The following is a 17,696-nucleotide window of genomic DNA, read 5'->3' as shown; positions in this document are numbered from 1 at the left end:
TTAACCACTGCGCCATCAGGGAAGCCCCTCTGCCCATTTTTTAATTGGGTTGTTTGTTTTGATGTTGAGTTGTATGAGTTCTTTGAATATTTTGGATTTTAACCCTTTATCAGATATATTGTTTGCAAATATCTTCTCCCATTCAGTAGGTGGACTTTCATTTTGTTGATAGTTTCTTTTGCTGTGCAAAAGCTTTTTAGTGTGATATAGTCCCATTTGTTTATTTTTGCTTTTGTTTCCCTTGCCTGAGGAGACATACCCCTCAAAATTTTACTGAAACTGATGTCAAAAAAAAATACTGCCTTCAACTCAGAAACGTGGCTTGTCCTGGGATTGCTGCGGGGTGGGTGGGTGGTCAGTGTCCCCGAAACTTGGAGGGTCTCAGTGGTGCTGCCCCTTGCCTCACATGACCCTGTCCTTCCACCACAGCTTTCCGGGCCCTTCTGCAGATCCGGGCAGTGAGGAAGAAGCCAGGAGCCCTGTCCCCCATCTCCTTCAGCCCCGTTTTGGCCCAGAGCATGGACCACGATGAACATTCTGTAAGTGCCTCTTCCTTCCTGCATTGGAGGGTGTGGGGGTAGAGACAGGAGGGGCCTGGAGGAAGCCCCTGCCTACTGTGCAGGGCCCGCCTTCATGTTAGGACAGTGCCTGGCTCCTGGTGGGGCTGGTCTGGTGGGAGCCAGTAGGTCAGGAAGCCCTGGAGGTGTGGCCAGGAGGAGGCTGCCCAGGCTCTGCCCTCAGGGTGGTGCCAGGCCAGGACCCAGACTATCTGGCCAGCACCCCTGCCTGCCAGCTCTCTGGGCCTCTGGCTCACCTGCCTGGTCCTGACGGGCAGCTGTGAAGATGCGTGGGTGATCCAGGCTGGGCCCAGTGAGCTCTGGCTGCCGGATGGCGTTGCTTTTGCCAATAGCAAGAGCCTAAGATGCAGGTGACCCTTCGCTGAGTCTGAAGGGTCGTGGTGTCGTCACCTCTGCTCCACCAAGGTGACCTTGAGAGAGAGGTGGGCAGAGACAGAGATGGGGAGGGAGAGACACAGAAATGCAGAGACATGGAGAGACAGATACGGAGAGAGAGAGAGAGAGAGACAGATGGGGATGAGGTTCAGAAGGGAGATGCTGAGAGATGGGCAGACAGGGAGACACAGAAAGAGATGTGGAGAGACACACAGACAGGGTGGGGTTTAGGGGGTCGCTGAGGTGGGCAGGTCGGGCAGAAGGACCGAGGACGGACAGGGGTAGGCCCGGCTCCTGGCTCCTGGGTCCCAGCTGGCTTTGAGCATCGTCAGCCAGTGAACCTATTTTCTGGGCTCTCAATTGAGGTTGTTTGGATCCAGTGATTCTTAGAGGCCCTGCCAGCTCTCTAAAAAGGAAAAAGCGGGCTTCCCTGGTGGTGCAGTGGTTAAGAATCCGCCTGCCAATGCAGGGGACACGGGTTCAAGCCCTGGTCTGGGAAGATCCCACATGCTGTGGAGCAACTAAGCCCGTGCGCCACAACTACTGAGCCTGCACTCTAGAGCCCACGAGCCACAATTCCTAAAGCCCGGGTGCCTAGAGCCCATGCTCTGCAACAAGAGAAGCCACCGCCATGAGAAGCCCACGCACCACAACGAAGAGCCCCTGCTCACCACAACTAGAGAAAGCCCACACACAGCAACAAAGACCCAAAGCAGCCAAAAATAAATAAATAAATTTATTTTTAAAAAAAGTAAAAACAAAAAGGAAAAAGAGCCAAAGCCCTCTGGATTGGCACCCACAGAGGGCCCCTGCCCCAGGCCAGCAGGTGTGATGTGCTCAGCCCAGCATTTCTGAAAATTGGGCCAATGTTTAAGTCTAGGAATTTTCCTTAAGACTCAGATTTCTGGCTTCTCTTTCAAAATCTGAAGGTGTGGTCTTGCTGCTGGATCAGGAGCAAGGCTGCCCCTCAGGTTGGGGTGCCCGTCACCCCACTTCTCCCGGGCCAGCCACACTGTTTAGCCTGTGAGGCCCATAGGCATCAGGGCTTCCGGCTCTGAAACCAGGCCCTCAGCCCTTTAACAGTGGACTTGTTTTCAGAACAGCGAGTACTTTCTCCAGCACCATGTTTTTGGTGGAGATAAAAACAGTACTGAGTTGTTCCTGACCCCGAGAAAGGAGCTTTGCTATTCCACGGAGGGTGGGCTCAGGTGGTGGGTTTTTATTGTCGCCTCTCCGGGTTTCTGCCCTGGCATCTGAGGGTCAGGCGGGATCCTCCCATGTTTATCCTTCTTGTCCTGAGAGCTGAAGTGCCTCCCACAGTGCAGGGCAGCCTGGAGCTTGGATGGTAAGCTCACACTCCAGAGGGCCACCGCCTTCCTCTCTGGAGGTTACAGTCCCAATTAAGTGGCCCTTGTTCTCTGCCACATTCCCTGCACGAGCAATTTCCACGTAGTACTAGAGTCCAAATTGGGCATTTCCTCCAGTGAGTCTGTTAAGATCGCTGCAGAGTGGGGGTCATCGGGGGCTTTAGCCCCACCTTTAGGAGTTAGACTTGGCGATGAGTCAATGACGCTGTGCTGGGACCTCCAGGTCCCTTCCCTGTGCCCAGCCAGGCCTGCTTGTGGGGAGTGCTTGGCCACTGTCAACACCTGCCCTGGCCAGGACCTGCTGCTCAGGGTGACCCAGACCATGAGTGGCCGCTGCAGACGGGGATGGGCTCTTCCAGAGCTGCAAGGATGTGCAGGCGCAGCCAACCCAGGCCCAAGGCAGAACCCATGCTCGGCCAGGTCCCCACGATTTACATGCACGTAGAATTTGCGAAGCGCTGGCTCATGGCACACCTGGAGACCAGCAGACCAGGGAGACCCCAGCCAGCCAGCTCCAGCGCCGCATGGGGGGTGGCAGCGGTAAAATCTATGATTTTTATCTTGACAGTGTCCCTTTAAAAAATCAAAGTCGCACCCTGCCTCACTGGCCAGCAAGAAACCTAAAAGGGAAACAGTAAGTGTGTTTGGCCCTGTGGCTACGTCTTTGCCCTGTGCCCTGATTATTGTACCAGTGACAAGAATGGGAAGTCACTTTCACCCCAGGCTAACGTGTTCTGTTCATTTAATCTGTCAAATCCACTCTCCCCAGTCCCGGCGTCCCTGCCCAGGAAGGGAGTTTTGTGGAAGAAGCAAAGCTCAAGGTCTGTCGGCAGAAAGCCCCGGGCGCCCCTTCTCGCCAGCTCTGCTTCTGCCCGTGGTCTCCTGATGCCCTGTTTCCCTTTTTTTTCTTGCTGGCAGTGGAATGACGGAGGCGGAACTAAGGCTGCCGCTCTTGTTGCAAACGTCCCTCGTGCTTGCTCCCCCTGCACCCCTGCTCTGCGGGCCAACACTTGTATTTCTCACGTTTTTCCTGCATCTCAGGGAGCAGACAGCATGTGGCGGCTGGGCCGGGCCTCTGCCTGGGGCCTCCGCTGAGCCCCGGGCCCCTTTGGAAAATGGTAGAGGGTTGGGGTCACTGAGGGTCAGCCTAGACAGAGAGGTTTTCTCCCTGTTTCGAGGGGCAAGGGGTGGCTTGGGACAAATGCAGGCACCGTGGTCCCAGGGAACCCAGGAGGTGCTTCGAGGACAGAGAGTACCACCTGGCTCCTCTGCCTCCCCCTGGTCCCTAGGGGTCACTCTGTCACCTCCCTGAAGGGCAGCTCCCTTCCTTCTCACAGGTCAGCCGGGCAGGCAGGAGTCCCATGTAGAGAGCGTTGCCCTTCACCTTGTCCACGAGAGTGAGGGCAGGCGGCTGCCCAACCCCCCGGCTTGGGAGGCCTAACATCTCCCTTTGCCTTTAACCCTAAAGCAAGACTCAGCCTATTGATTGGATCTACTCCCAGAGAGGGTGAGACTGGTCCTGTGGAGGTGCCTGTTAGACTCCCCGGAGCCCATATCAGCCCTGCAGTTGCTTGTCTGGCCCAAGGAGGATCTCTAGGCTGGGTCCCCGTGTCGGGCAGGTCCTCCTGGCCTAGGCCACACTCCCACCGGCTTCTCCTGCCTCTGCCATGGCTTTGCTCCCCTCCTGCCCCTGCCCCTGCCCCCTCCTCTCACTAACACCTCTCTCACTCTCTGCGCCCACCAGGCAGGAGCAGAAAGCCAGGTAGGGGCTGGCCAAGGCCCTCTCTTCCTCCATCCTGGGCACCGAGTGGGCCACTTGGGTGTCCTGGGCTGCAGCTGCAGCTGATGGCCGAGGGCGCCCTGGGCAGGGGTGTCCGATGCTGCTCTGGAGTTCTTGGCGCCCCTCTGAGGGAGGGGGATATGAGTCTCTGGAAGGTGGAGTGGACAGGAGATGGTCAGAGAGCAGGCTCTGGGGAGCAGACCATCCCTGGGGCACCAGGCCGGCGTCTGGGGCTCTGTGGCCCATGGGCAGTGGGCAGGGTGCCTGGCCGGCCCGTCCCTCACCTGCTCCTGTCCCTGCAGAGCTCCGACAGCATCCCGCCTGGCTACGAGCCCATCTCCCTGCTCGAGGCGCTCAACGGCCTTCGGGCCGCCTCCCCAGCCATCCCCTCGGCCCCCCTTTATGAAGAGATCACCTATTCAGGCGTCTCAGACGGCTTGTCCCAAGCGAGTTGTCCACTTGCTGGGATCGATCGGATCATGGAAAGCAGCCTCCAGAAGGGCAAGCTGAGGAGCAAATCCCCCGACAGGTGAGACCACCGCCAGCAGCCCCCTGGGGAAGGTGTGCGGGACCCTCCAGGTACACCTCATCCACCTTGTTTGTGCCCCACGAGCCAGCCCTGGCCTTGCTTGGCGATTACAGGATCGTCATCACTGATGTAAGGGACTTTCGAGGGCCACATGCCCAGGGGCTGGGCAAGGGTCAGTCCTGGTCCTTTGGACACTTGGAGGTGCCAGCGAGCAGCCCTGCTGTGTTTAGTCTTTGCTCAGACGTGTGCTGGTTTTCTAGAAAAGTATAAAGAAGGCACAGGTTCTATAAAACTCCCACAGCCCCTGCGCCTTATACGTGTGACAAAACAACTCCAAAGATACAAAAGGACACGTGGGTCTCTCCTGCTGTTGCTCAGCCCTCACCCCAAGCCTATACCATCGCGGTTCCCCTGTCCCCTGCACACAGCGCCGTGTGCAGGCTGCAGGTGGAGGGCCACCTACTCCCCAGGCCTAGCACACATTTGCTGGCCCAGCTGGGGCGTTGGCTTGGGTGGGGTTGGCGTTGCTCATCCTCTGTCCTCCGCCCACTCTGTCCCCAGCACCCTGCGGTCCCCATCGTCCCCCATCCATGAAGAGGATGATTCGGAGGCCCCGCCCCCGCCGAGCGGGGCAGGGGTGGCGCTGAGCAGCTCCCCCGAGGTGAGGCCCCTGCCCGCCCTCCTCAGGCATGCCATTGCCATTTGTCCTTCCATCCCCACGCTCCACCACTCCCTCACTCGCTTGTTGACCTTGGCTGCTGTGACTTCCCCCAGCCTCCATTTCGTTTCCTCATCTGTCGGGTGGGTGCTGTTGGGTGGAGTCCAGTGAGGGCCGTAGGAGGAGCTGTGTGTGACACACCCAAAGGCGCCGCCTGTCCTGGACCTGACTCACCCTGTGTCCTCCCCGGCCACCTGCAGCCTGGTGCCCAGCTGTCAGCACCAGGGTCCAGGCATGTTTTTCCTTTGTTTCCTAGAGCTTTATAACGGAGGAGGTTGACGAGACTTCATCACTAAAGCAAGGTGAGCCCTCTCCTCCCTGAGGCCCTGGTGCTCCCTGCCCGGCAGGAAGCGGGGCCTCCAGGTCTCTTCCGGAGGTTCCTCCAAGCTGTGTTAGTTGCCCTCCTGGGACCACACACTTTGGTTCCTACACGGTCTCATGGAGGACAGCCCTGGGCCGCTCCTGGTTTTCCCTCCTTATCCGTCCATTTAGTGATAGCAGCCCTTTTTCTTCCCGCCTGGATCATTCTGCCCATGGTCGGTGCTCCATGCTCCTGGGCTTGGGCTGTGCCCCTCCCTCCAGGGCAGGGTCCCACCGGGGTCTCTGGGCCTTGCCCAGGCCTGGGGTAGCCGATGGCCGGTGGGTGCACAGCTCAGCCAGGCCCCTCCCCGGCGTGTTCCCTGTGTAAGGGGCCTGGTGCCCCTCCTGAGCAGAGGTTTAGCACTTGGCAGCCCCCTGGGGTCCAGTCCCAGCGCCGCTGCCGGCACTGGCTGTGAGTGGGGAGGTGACGGGAGGTGGGAAGACGCTGTTCCTCTGCAGTCCTGGTCTTTCCTCCCCGTGTCAGACAGATGAGGAGACTGAGGCTCAGGGTTGGTGTCGGAGGAGGCCCAAGGCCCTTTAGTTGAGAATGACAGAGGCAGGGGGTGGCCAAAGTGTGGTCAAGGCCCCCAGAGCAACCTGCAGCCACCCTGGCGCTGTGACCCCCTCCCTGCTGGGTGGCCCCTGGCCAGTGCTGCGCTGGGTGACCCATGTCTGCCTGTAGGCCGCTGGGCAGGGCCTTGGGCCTGGGCATGGTGCCAGGGTTAAGGTGTCCCCCAGGAGCATGGTGTTGTCACTTCCCACCCGGCGTGCAGGGCCAGGTCCCTCTGCCTCTCAGGCCTAAGCTTCCCCACCTTCCATGGCTGTGGCTCCTTCCCACCTGCACGTAGCATGTGCCAGGACTGGGTGCCCTCCGGAGGCCCTGTCACAGGATCCAGGTCCCTCTTCTGCCTGAGGGGATGCCCCCACAAGCACAGTGCAGGTCCCGGGCTGAGAACTGATGTGTGAGAGAGAGGACACCCCCCTGTTCCCCCTCATGTGAGCTCCCTGCTGCGGGCCTGGGGGTCAGAGGGCTGAGCACCCACCTGCCTGTCCAGGAAGATAGGAGACAGATCTATTACCATTCCATGTTGTCTTTTAAATGTGGGTCTGTGATGTTTTTATGATAAAAACAAAATAAAGCCCCACGCTGGGTGGTAGGAGAAAAGGAAAGAGAAAGAAAATAGACATCTACCTCTGGGTCCTGGGAGAGCAGAGGGGGAGTCAAGGGTGGGGTCTGGGCCCCAGGGTGGGGTCTGGGGTCCCAGACTCCTGCCTGCCGGTCCCCAACCTGCCCTTTCCTCTGCAGGGAGCCGAGTGCCGTCTATCGAGAACGTCCTGCAGGACGGCAGCCCCGAGCCCTGCAGCCGAGGCCAGCCCAGCGCAGCTGCAGACATCTACCTGCCAGGTAACGGCACTCGGCCAGTGGCGCTGGGAGCCTGCCAGGCCTGGGGGAAGCCCACTTCCCCATCCCTGGCTCTGAGCGCACGCTCCTTCCATTGACCCCCAAAGCACGGCCAGGCCCGGATTACACAGTCACCGAGCAGCCCCTGGTTCTTTGGGGCAGAGCCTGTGCCTGAGGCCCCTTTTCATCCCGGAGCCAGCTCAGCCTCAGGAAGGCAGAAAAGGCTTCTTGTTTAAGGCCAGGCGGGCAAATCTGGTCCCACTGCCACTGCTGTCTTCCTTCATCCCTGGGCTGTGCTGGGTGCCCCAGCAGCCGGGCCTCTGCCCAGGCAGCTGAAGACGGAAACCTCCCCGCTGGCTGCAGGCCTGGCGAGGGCCAACAGGCTCCACCACTGGCCTGGGGCTCACAGGCTCCCTGGTCCCGGGTGAAGCAGCACGTCCAGGCCAGGGCAAGGGACACAGGCTGGGGCACTAGGTGCCAGCGAGGCCCAAGGGCAGCAGGAAGGGGTCTTGCGTCTCCTCGCACCCCTTCCCAGGCCCCCACCTAGGGCCCTGTGGCCTTAGCTCTGCTCTCTGCTCCTCTGGGTCAAGATCCTCAGGTTCAAGTCCTGGGCTCCAAAGACGGGACGGGAGTTGGGGTCTCTCAGATGCTTGTGCCCAGGCCTGCTGGGACACCACCTGAGGTTTCCGGAATCAAGATAAAAAGCCACGTTGCCCTCAGAGCCTGGCTGCTTCCTCATGGCTGGGAAGCCCCTTCTCCTCACCCCTACCTGTCTTGGGAGCCACCACTGCCTGGTCCCCTGGCCTGGGCATTGGGGGAACTGTGATGTGCTTTGGTCTGGAAGGGCCTCTTGTTCCTGGGCTTCTGGACGAGCAGCGGCCTGTGCAGACAGAGGGTGTGGTTAGAGGACAGCGGGTCCCCAGGTGTGAGGAAGGAGGGCACTAGTTGGTTCGTTGACACACACGGGCCTACCTAAAGGAACCCCTGGGTGAAAGCTGTGTCTTGGAACTTAGATTAACACAGGATTCCAGAGGACTTAGTATATCATGAGGATGAAAACCTGGTTGGGGGCTGAGGGGCGGTCAGGAGAGGGACTCAGCTTCCTAGAGCCCTGAGTGAGTCCTGACCCTGCAGGCAGCCCCTGGGTGTGGTTGAGGGCACCCTGAGTGCACGCAGCCTCTGCAGTGCCACCCCTCACTTCCCACGCCTCGAGTGGCCCACGGAGTGTCCAGGAGCTCAGGACAGGCCACAGCCAGCTGGCCCAGCCCACGGGTGAGAGCGGGACCTCTGGCTCTCTGGACCCCCCAGCGCATGTCTCGGGCCTTCTTTAGGTCCACACTGGGGGTCGAGGCAGTCGGCTTTGGAGGTGGTAGAGGAGAGGCCACAGAGGCCAAAAAGCTGGCTGTGGGGCCTGACTGGACAGCAGGGTGGGGCTGGTTCTCAATGCCAGAGCAGAGAGGAGGCTGCACGTGGGTGTCCTGTACCCCCTCCTCACAAGCATGGCTGCTTGTACCTGGGGGGCAGGCAGGGGTCCTCGTGGACACACACACCTCTGAGTCGTCCATTCCCACGCCTCTTCCTCTGTTCTCTCTGGGCTTTTTTGCTTAGCAGAGACCCTACACATCTTCCACATCAGTGTGTGTGTTTAAGAATGCACACACGCAGGGATCTCCATTCTTTTTAACAGCACCGCGTTCTCTGGCTGGATGGAGCGTGATTCAGTGAATCTTAGTGTATCCCGTAGATAGGAAGAAAGGAGATGGGGGCAAATCCATAAAATGGAGAAATCCTAGATGTCCGGCATCCCAGCAGCCCTGCAGGGTGGGGGCCCTTTCTGGGCTCCGCTGTGCCCAGCCTCCAGCCCTGACACAGCTACCTGCATCCTTCCCTGGGCTGGGTTCCTCTTCATTAGCACTGGGCCCAGTGCTGTTTCTAAGGAAGCGTTTTCAGCACGTGTCTCTTTTGTGTCAGCACATCGGTTTGTGTGGCATTTATTTCCATCATATCCCACCCCCACCCTGGCACCTTGTCATAAAGCCAGTGCCTCTGCCCTGGAACGTGCCGGTCCCTCTGAGCGCTTTGCTAACCGAGCTTCCATCTCTCTCCTCCTCTGCGCAGCCCTGGGGCCCGGCTCCTGCTCCGGTGGTTTAGAGAAGTAAGCTGGTACGTGACGCCTTCGCACGCGGGGCGGGGGCTCTGCGGGCGGCCTTGGCAGGGCGCTGGAGAGAGGGCCCCAGCCACCCTTCCTCTCCTGCTCCCGCTAGGGGTTCCTTCCCATTTTCCGGGCCCCTTCCACAGCCGTGTCTTCTCCGGGGCCCTGGATTCAGAATCCAGAGTGCTCCAAACACCAAGGCAGAGGTGCCCCTGAGAGGTGGTCCTGCGGGGTCTGATGCTGGCTTTTGGAACCAGAGGATTTCCCATCTGGACCAGGCAGCCCATTCAGGCTCTTGCAGCCTTCAGGGTCCCGGGATCAGTGACTCAGCCCTAGCTGAGACCCTCCCGTCGCTGACAACTAGCCTGTTCCCCCACCCACCTCTGGAACCTTCTGGAACACCAACATGCCCTGATGTCAGTCTGTGAGGCAGCTGCGTGAAGTGGTCTCCCCACCTAACAGGGAGGTGCCCTCTCCCTGGGCGACCCAAACAGACGTTTTACAGAAGACAGTTCTGCGAGCACCACTGGGAGGGGACGCGCTGGGGCCCCTGCCCCTCCCTCAGGTGACAGCAGCCTCACCAGCAAGTCTGGAGATAGAGAACCTGGCTCCTTCGGTGGCCCAGGGTTTCCAGACGAGTGTGGGTGGGGTTGCACCGCGTGCTGTGTCAGCCTTGTGGGACGCAGCCCTCCTCCCGGTCAGCCGTCCTGGACCCAGGCTGCGGGGTCCATCCACCCACTGCCTTCCCCCACAGACCTTTCTCATCTTCCTTGATCATTCCTTGTGACGAATCTTACTCTCTGCTGAAATAGGACCTGACACTTGTATTCTCATCCGTGGGAGATGTTGAGTGTTGCCACTTAGGTAAAACTTCCGGAAGTAGGAAACGGGTCAGACCCGGCTGCTAGGAATTGTATTTGTCCTGTGTGCTGTGTGGCAGAGCTGGCTTCCCACGTGAAGCCACGGCTCCTAAGAAAACTGTCCCTCACCGAGTCCCCGAAGTCTGTCGCAGGGGGCTTCTGGGTTTGCCATTGAATCCACCCCGGGGCTCCTTGTGCGGATGGGCACGGCCCTGAGAGGTGTGCAGCTCCCTCTGCACCAGCGCCTGGGGGTGGCCTGAGCCAGGGACGGAGCCCCTCACGGCATCCTGGAGGCACCATGTGGGGATGGCGGGAACAGCCTCCAAGGAGGGCAGGCAGGGGCTCCTGGGGCTGCTCTAGGCACCCCTCCACCGGGGGTGACCGAGTTCCAGCCAAATTCAGTGGCCTGTCGGAGCCCAGGAAGCACGGAGCAGGCACAGGCGGGGCACCTGGGGGCTGGCAGCCAAGGTGCCCCATTGCCTTCTGTTCCAAGGCGGGGGCTGGGGTCACTGGGCCCTCTGTGTGCTCTGCCGCAGACACACAGCGGGGCAGCTGGTGGGGACCCGGAGCCTGGTGGGCGAAGGGAGCGGTGAGGCGGGGCAGCTCAGCCGAACGTGACCCTCCTCCCTGTTTCCCGCCTGCAGGATGGTCCACCTCCATGGAGACGCCCCGCAGCCTCCACACCGCCGGGCCCCCCCGGCCTCCACTTGGTGGCCCCAGTCCTGACCCTGGGGCCGCTGAGCTGACCCCACTCTGAGAGCGTGGCCAGGCTGGCAGCATGGAGCCCTCAGCTCCCCAGACTTGGCCGAGGGGCTGCCCGGACTCCAGCGTGACCCCTGGCCTCTCCAGTCTGCACGCTCTGTGTGGTCACTGGCTCCGAGGGACCATGTGACCCTTGATTGAAGAGCACAGTTGACCTTCCTCTCTGACAACCCCCTTTTTCTACGGTCGATGTATTTATAAATGGTACAGGATGAAGGATGGCGGCTTTCTTTCCTGGGCGCTGAGCTCTGGGGTTCCTCCCAGACGTCCTATGGGCTGATCACCCACGTGCAGCCTGGATGGGCCTCACCCAGCCCCCAAGTCTGTAGGGGGCCCGTCAATGCCCGAGAACCCAACAGAGTGCAGTCTTCACAGGAAACGTCACGGGGGCCTTGTGGGAGGAAAGGAAGTGGGGTCCGAGTGTCAGTCAATGAAGGAAACAGTGCCTGTCCCCTCCCCATATGCGTGTACCCTCCCCCCCCCACGCGGCCCTGTGGGACCACCTCCCACAGTTTGCCCCCCGCCCCCCTCCCCGGGCGGCTAGGCAGTCAGGCCAGGCCTGGGTCTGGCCATTAACAGCGGTTGTGTCCAGGGGCCCTTCTCTGAGCCCCACACCTTCTCGGAGGCGGCCTAGCTCATGTCATCAGGCCCTCCGGGTGGGGGGCTCCACTTGGCCGGTGGCGCTGCTGCCCACCTGCCCCGGGAGGGCCTGAGCCGCTTCTCCGCTCCCTCTTCACCAGGTAGATGCCACTTAGCGTTTCTCTTTGATTTGTTCTGTCTGGGACTCATGTGGTGGGACCTGCCAGGGGATGAGGGTCCCATCTGAGGTGACCTCATCTTTTTTTAAAGATAAACTTTCTGGGTAACAGAAAGGCAGAGGGGACGCTTGGCCTTGGTGCCCCCGGGTGAGAGCTTCCCCAGCAGGACCTTGAGCCCAGTGGGTGGGTCTGCAGCTCCCGGGTGCAGACACTTACTTTCCTTGCAAGCGGGAGCGCGTCCCGCTTCCTGTGGAGCTGCCCTGGGAAGGACGGTTCTGGGGCGGCCGGCTGCACAGCCTGAGGCTCTGTTGAGTGGGGCAGTCGGGCGTGGATGACTCCTTTTCCCTCCGGTTGAGCCTGTGAACAGAGGCCACGCTTGGGGCAGCCTGCCCTGGCCCCTTGGCTCCCTGCCTCCCCTCCCCTCCCACCCACCATGTGTTCATGGGTGCACGCATGCCGACGCACACACACACAGGCAGGGCGGCCGTGTCCCTCTCCTCAGCCCTCTCCTCTCACGGCCAGCACCCCGGCCTCTCGCCATCGATATTGTGCCAGTAACTCTGAAGGACAGGGTGCAGACTGGCCTGTCTTGTACTTGCGTGTGCTACCATTTGATGTACTCTGATTGGCTAGTTTTCGTTCGTTTTTACTGTCTATTTATAGTAATAAAATCATGCAGCAATATCCCACCCGCTCCTTCCTCCGTGCACAGCACCGCAGGACTGAGGCTTCTTGAGGTTTCTTGGGAGGCAGGACAGCTGAGTAGCTGGTGGCAGCTCTGACGCCCTCACAGCAGTGCAGGTGCCAACTTGTGGCTGCAGCCTCTGTTCCCTCATGTATAAGATGTCCGCGAACTACAACTTCCAGGAGGGCGTGAGGGCTGCTGTTATTACTCTTTCGGTCATCATCGTGCTGATTGTTGGGTTGGAGCAAAGGAGGGACCCTTGGGACTTGGCTCTGCCTCCTGAGCAGGTGGCAGAGCCCAAAGCCTCCAGGTGTGCAAGTTGCTTCAGCGAGTTGATTCATCCCACCGCCGTGAACTGAGTGCCTGCTCTGCCAGAAGTCAAAATGGGCAAGGCCCCTGGAGCCTGTGTTCTAGTCAGTGAGACACCACGCAAGTAATCCAAGTTTTCTCAGGTCTGGTTACTGTTAAGAAGAGTCAGCGGGTCACGAGATGGAGTTGATTTAACCTGTGGCTGGGGAGGGCTTCTCTGAGGAGATATTTCAGCTGAGCCTTGAATGCTGCCAAGGAGCTCTCCGCAGAAGCGCACCCCAGGCAGGCGGCCCAGCAAGTGCAAAGGCCCAGAGGCAGGAGTGGACCAAGTGTGTCCAGCAAGTGGCTGAAGCATCAGAGTTGGGGGTGTGGGGTGCAGACACCTTGTGGGGTAGTTTTAGTCAGAGGCTTCTAAGCAAGGGAGCAACTTTCTCCAGCTGTCATGTGGGGAATGGATTGGAGGGGCAGGTTTGGCTGCCAGGATGCTGGAGCCCAGCCAGGGCCCTCTGCTTGGTCTGCGCTCCCCTACCCAGCGAGCAGCCTCCCCGTAGGGAAAGGCTGGGGCTCCAGAACACCCACTGCAGCACTGCCTGAACCACCACCCACCAGCAGGGGCCTGGCTCCTTTGTAGACACAGTTCCAAGTAGACTCCTCTGGTCCCCTCTGACTCAGGCAGCCTGTCCCTGCCCCAAGGAAGGCTTGCCACCCTCAGTTGTGCCTGGGTCTGGCATGGTCCCAGTGTGGGAGAAGGGCGCTCAGTGTCACATGGGTTCTTGCATGGCCTGCACTGGATCTCCCTCCACACTGCCCCCAAACCAACCCACTTCCTTTCTTAATGTCTGCGGCCTGGAGGTGGGGTCCTCCCTGAATTGGCCCTTCCCCTTGATAATCTCTCCCCTTCAGACACGGTTACCTGCCCTGGAATCTGGCTTCCCCTTGCCAGCTGTGGCTGCCCCACCTGAGCCCTGACCCCTGGCAGAGGGCCATGGTAGGGGAGAGCCTCTCTCTTTGGGTCCTTACTCCCCACGTCTGACAGAACACCACCGAGGACCCAACGTGAATGAGTTTCTGGCGAATCCTGCCAACCCTCGCCTGCCCTCTGCCCTTCTCCTTCTCAGCCCCGGTCAGGGCACAGAACTTGCCCTCGGCTGCATGGCTTTCCTGAGGCTGTGCCATGGCACCCATCCTGTGAGCACAGGCTGTGGTGCCTTCCCTCAGCAAATCCATGTCCACGGTGGGAGAAAAATGGAGCTTGGGCCAGCTGGTGGAGCGAGTGGCACCATAGGATCCAGGGGAGCCCCGCTACTGTCCCTCTGATGGCTGTTTCTGACGCTTCAGAGCCCTAGCAACTTCCTTCTCCAGTACAGACACCTGGTAAGTAACTCAGGCCCCCTTTTGCTGAAGCTTCACGGTTTTCTGTTGTGTACACTGGGTAGGAGGCAGTGGGAATCTTGGGTGGGATCCTGGCTCTCACAAACTGCTGGGTGCCCTCAGGCAAGTCCCATTCATCTGAGCCCCAGGTTCCTCCTCGGAATAAAGTGGGGGAGACCTTATTTCCTCCAACAGTACCTGGCTATGGTGTCTGACAGGCAGGGTACTTGGTGCTCTGGGCTGGGAAGCTCCCTGCCCCGGGATTTAAATCACTTCTGCCCCAGCAGGCTGGGCTTAGGGAGCCCCAGAACTCCTCACCATGCACCCAGTTCAGTGCTGGGTGTGGACTTGTACTGTGAGGGCAGTTGGAGCTTTGCCAGACTCTGCTTTCCTGCTCTTCTAGTCAGGCAGACCAGCAGTGACCTTGGATTCCAGTGCTTAGCCGGCTGCAGAACGATGGGGCTGGCGTGCGTGCAGGGGAGGGTTGTGTCCTCTGATCCCAGGGCTCAGCTGAGCCCCTTGGGGGAAGCAGGAGGCGCCCTCGCGTCCAGAAGCTGGAGCCGGCCAGGCCTGGAGCTGGCGGTGGGAAGCCCGCGGGGTGGTGCTCCCAGGCAGGCGCTGGGGGAGGGCCGAGGGCAAAGAGATCGCTGGGGCTTCTCCTGCCCTCTTCGGGGCGGGTAGTCTGAACCCTGACTCCGCAAGCACCGTCCCCACCCCGCAAGCGCCGCGCGCCCGAGGACCCGAAGTCCGCGCTCCACTCCTGCGAGCTCGGCTGTCGCGTTGCATCCTGGGCTCTGTGGTTTTCGAGGACCGTGGGCGGGGCCCGCCCGGGGTGCGCGGCTATTGGGTGACGGCTGGGGCGCCCGCAGCCATTCCTTTTGTGCCCGCCCCTTCCGCCCCGCAACGGAGCGTCGGAGAGCCGTGACGGGCTCTGTCCTGGTGCGCGTCAGCGATTGGTGGAGGGGCGGGGCCCAGGGGCGGGGCTGTCCGCTGATTGCTCGGGCGCGGCGGGGGCGGGCCCGCGCATGCACGTAAGGGCGGTGCACGGGTCGCGGTGGGTAGTGCCAAGATGTCGGCGGCGGCGGTTCCGGAGCTGAAGCAGATCAGCCGGGTGGAGGCGATGCGTCTGGGGCCGGGCTGGAGCCACTCGTGCCACGCCATGCTGTACGCCGCAAACCCCGGGCAACTCTTCGGCCGCATCCCCATGCGCTTCTCGGTGCTGGTGAGGACGCGGGAGGACACGGGCGGGCGGGTACGGGACGCCACTCGGACCTGCGCCCGTGACCCGGCGCTCCCTTGCAGATGCAGATGCGCTTCGACGGACTGCTGGGCTTCCCCGGGGGCTTCGTGGACCGGCGCTTCTGGTCGCTGGAGGACGGACTGAATCGGGTGCTGGGCCTGGGCCTGGGCTGCCTGCGCCTCACGGAGGCCGACTACTTGAGCTCGCACCTGACCGAGGGCCCGCACCGCGTCGTGGCGCACCTGTACGCGCGGCAGCTGACGCTGGAGCAGCTGCATGCTGTGGAGATCAGCGCGGTGCACTCGCGGGATCACGGCCTGGAGGTGGGGGCCGCTGCTCGGGCCCCGCCCCCCGCCCCGGGGTTTGGCTCTGGCCCCGCGGAAGGCACCGATGGGTAACACGTCCCCCTGAGGGTCCCCTGGACAGTTTGGGAGGGTGTCGCTGTCTCCAGCTTCGGGGTGGGGAGAGGGACCAGGGGTCGGGTAGGGTGGGAGGGGGGCCGGGGCTGGGGCTCCCTCGGGGCTGTGTTCCATCTGCCTTGCTGCCTGCCATTGCCAATCCTGGGAGTGGGGAGTGGGATCGGTGGGAGGATGGGAAGGGGCGGTGCCTGCTTCGGGAGGTGTGAAACTGCAGAGTAAAAAGGAGATCTTGTAGGTCTGGGTTCATGGGCGGGAATCTCATGGTGTGAGGGATGAAGGCTCTACTTCTGGGTTTTATAGTCTGGAAGACTGGGAGTGGCACTTGAGGTGTTTGGGATTCACCAGGTGAAAGAGGGAGCATGGGGGTGTGGACTGTGGGGCTTCCTGCTAGTGGATGAGGGCTGGGACTTGAGAGTGGGATGTGCATGGGGATGGCCTTGAAACTTGCTTGGGGAAGAGAGGGGCTGCACCGCACCAAGGGAGCTGGCTGGCTTCTACCTCACCCAACCCTAGCTGGGTCTCCCATTACGTCCTTGGCAACCTGGCTGTCCTTCCCGTGGCCTAGCTGCTCACAAGCCCCTCCTGCCAAGGCCATGCCATCCGTGTGGGGGCCTGGTCCCAATCCTGGTCTCCTCTCCATGCAGGTGCTGGGGCTCGTGCGCGTCCCACTGTACACCCAGAAGGACCGAGTCGGTGGCTTTCCCAACTTCCTGAGCAACGCTTTCATCAGCACAGCCAAGTACCAGCTCCTCTTTGCTCTCAAGGTGCTCAACATGATGCCCGAGGAAAAGCTGGCTGAAGCTTTGGCTGCGGCCACAGAAAAGCAGAAGAAGGCCCTAGAGAAGCTGCTCCCATCTTCCTCCTGAGGTTGCTCCTGTGCCTTGTGTCTGTCGCCCTCCCGCTGGCTCTCTGTACCCGTGGGCTGAGGCTGGGCCCTCCAGCCTCATTGTGGGAGTGTGTCTTCTAGCATGTTCTGTGCTTGACCCATTCCGACTGTGTTGGGGAGTGGGCACCTCCTCTTCTCCACTGCCCAGAGCAGTTACTGGGTGGTGGCCTGGGTGCACCCACTCTAAAATGAGCTCTCTGCGTGCGTGTCCTGGGCTGGTGGAGCCCCAGGTGTTTCCTGATGGCCTCAGTGGATAAGTGCACATGCACTTGGACCCTGGAGAAGTTGCTTTGTTCTCGTGGCACTTTTGTTCTTGTGGAGGCCAACTTTGGGTTGACTCCATCCTGCGTCCTGCCCCGAGCCAGCCCCAGGGTCTGGAGAAACGCCAGCCCAGGATAGGAGGTTATGTTGTGAATTTTGGTTGTTAGCTTTATTTGTGGTGAGTTTTCAAAGCAGCTTTACCTGCTCTGTCTTGGGCCCTGTCCCTGCGAACAGTCAGGGCCGTGGGGCCCAGGTGTACAGGGAGCTGCTGGAGGAAGGACAGTAAAGTTGTGCCTCCGCTGTTCTGTGTGTTCTTCAGTCCTGGCTACAGGCCTAGGGGTGGATGCACGAGGGTGTCCCCTTCCCCGCCACCCAGGGACCTGAGGGCAGGGGCCGGGCATAAGAGCGGGGCTCTGGGTACCATTCAGGTGGAGCTGATGCAGGCCTCCCCTTCCAGGTGGGGGTGCCAGCCACCTCCCCATGTTGACTGTGGCACTGCCAGCCATGGACTCTTCTGGGCCATGGGCCTGGTCTGGTGGTTTCTTCACTGAGACCGACAGTGTGACACCTCTCCCTGATCCTGGTGGCTCTGGTGGCGCCTGGGCTGAGCCCACTGCTGCTTCCTTTGAGAGCCTCCCCTCTCTGTTCCCAGCACAGCCTGCAGGCACCTCCAGGAAGCAGTCTGGCAGCACTGGCCAAGCGTGCACAATGACAACAGCAGAGCCACCACAGGACAGGAAGGTCACCACTGGCGGTCTCCTATGGCCCTACGTCTGGAAAGACTCCTCAGTGAAGCTCACAGTTTCCACAGCGCCGGCCTGGTAAGGAAAGCAATGCTCCCGGCCCAGCCTGGGTGTCCCATCTTAGAGCCTCGACGAAGTGGC

At 60.7% G+C, this 17,696-nt stretch overlaps 2 protein-coding genes across 8 annotated transcripts in view; both read left to right on the top strand.

Annotated features, from left to right (window-relative positions):
• MGRN1 (mahogunin ring finger 1) overlaps positions 1-10,878 on the top strand; it is a 52,161-nt gene extending 41,283 nt beyond the window's left edge. The window contains exons 11-17 of one of the 4 annotated variants that reach the window (XM_065891996.1): positions 430-539; positions 2,889-2,954; positions 4,403-4,629; positions 5,191-5,290; positions 5,604-5,649; positions 7,014-7,112; positions 10,766-10,878. In XM_065891996.1, the coding sequence (XP_065748068.1) occupies positions 430-539; positions 2,889-2,954; positions 4,403-4,629; positions 5,191-5,290; positions 5,604-5,649; positions 7,014-7,112; positions 10,766-10,878 (761 nt within the window). Of the gene's footprint in view, positions 1-429; positions 540-2,888; positions 2,955-4,402; positions 4,630-5,190; positions 5,291-5,603; positions 5,650-7,013; positions 7,113-9,227; positions 9,269-10,765 lie in introns of those variants that run through there. The other 3 variants (XM_065891998.1, XM_065891997.1, XM_065891999.1) reach the window with 3 other exon arrangements.
• A 4,181-nt stretch (positions 10,879-15,059) lies between these two features.
• On the top strand, positions 15,060-17,634 carry NUDT16L1 (nudix hydrolase 16 like 1). 4 transcript variants are annotated; one of them, XM_065892634.1, is made up of 4 exons: positions 15,060-15,228; positions 15,309-15,569; positions 16,310-16,532; positions 17,465-17,634. In XM_065892634.1, the coding sequence occupies exons 1-3, from the start codon at positions 15,076-15,078 to the stop codon at positions 16,529-16,531; spliced, it is 636 nt and encodes a 211-aa protein (XP_065748706.1). In that variant the 5' UTR covers positions 15,060-15,075; the 3' UTR covers position 16,532; positions 17,465-17,634. The 4 variants fall into 4 exon arrangements, with proteins under 4 accessions (XP_065748706.1, XP_065748707.1, XP_065748708.1 ...); XM_065892635.1 differs by lacking the exon at positions 17,465-17,634 and having other exon boundaries at positions 15,076-15,228; positions 15,315-15,569; positions 16,310-16,531; XM_065892636.1 differs by lacking the exon at positions 17,465-17,634 and having other exon boundaries at positions 15,076-15,228; positions 16,430-16,531.
• The last annotated feature ends 62 nt before the right edge of the window (positions 17,635-17,696 follow it).

The sequence above is a fragment of the Phocoena phocoena genome, chromosome 15, assembly GCF_963924675.1.
Source record: "Phocoena phocoena chromosome 15, mPhoPho1.1, whole genome shotgun sequence".
NCBI classification, from domain to species: domain Eukaryota; kingdom Metazoa; phylum Chordata; class Mammalia; order Artiodactyla; family Phocoenidae; genus Phocoena; species Phocoena phocoena.
Note: the sequence above shows the minus strand (reverse complement) of the source record. Positions and strands in the feature narration are given on the sequence as shown.

Coding starts and splice junctions, on each gene's coding strand:
- NUDT16L1 (XM_065892634.1), top strand. CDS start 15,076: ATGTCGGCGGCGGCGGTTCCGGAGCTGAAGCAGATCAGCCGGGTGGAG. Junction 15,229..15,308: donor CCATGCGCTTCTCGGTGCTG/GTGAGGACGCGG, acceptor GCTCCCTTGCAG/ATGCAGATGCGCTTCGACGG. Junction 15,570..16,309: donor CGCGGGATCACGGCCTGGAG/GTGGGGGCCGCT, acceptor CTCTCCATGCAG/GTGCTGGGGCTCGTGCGCGT.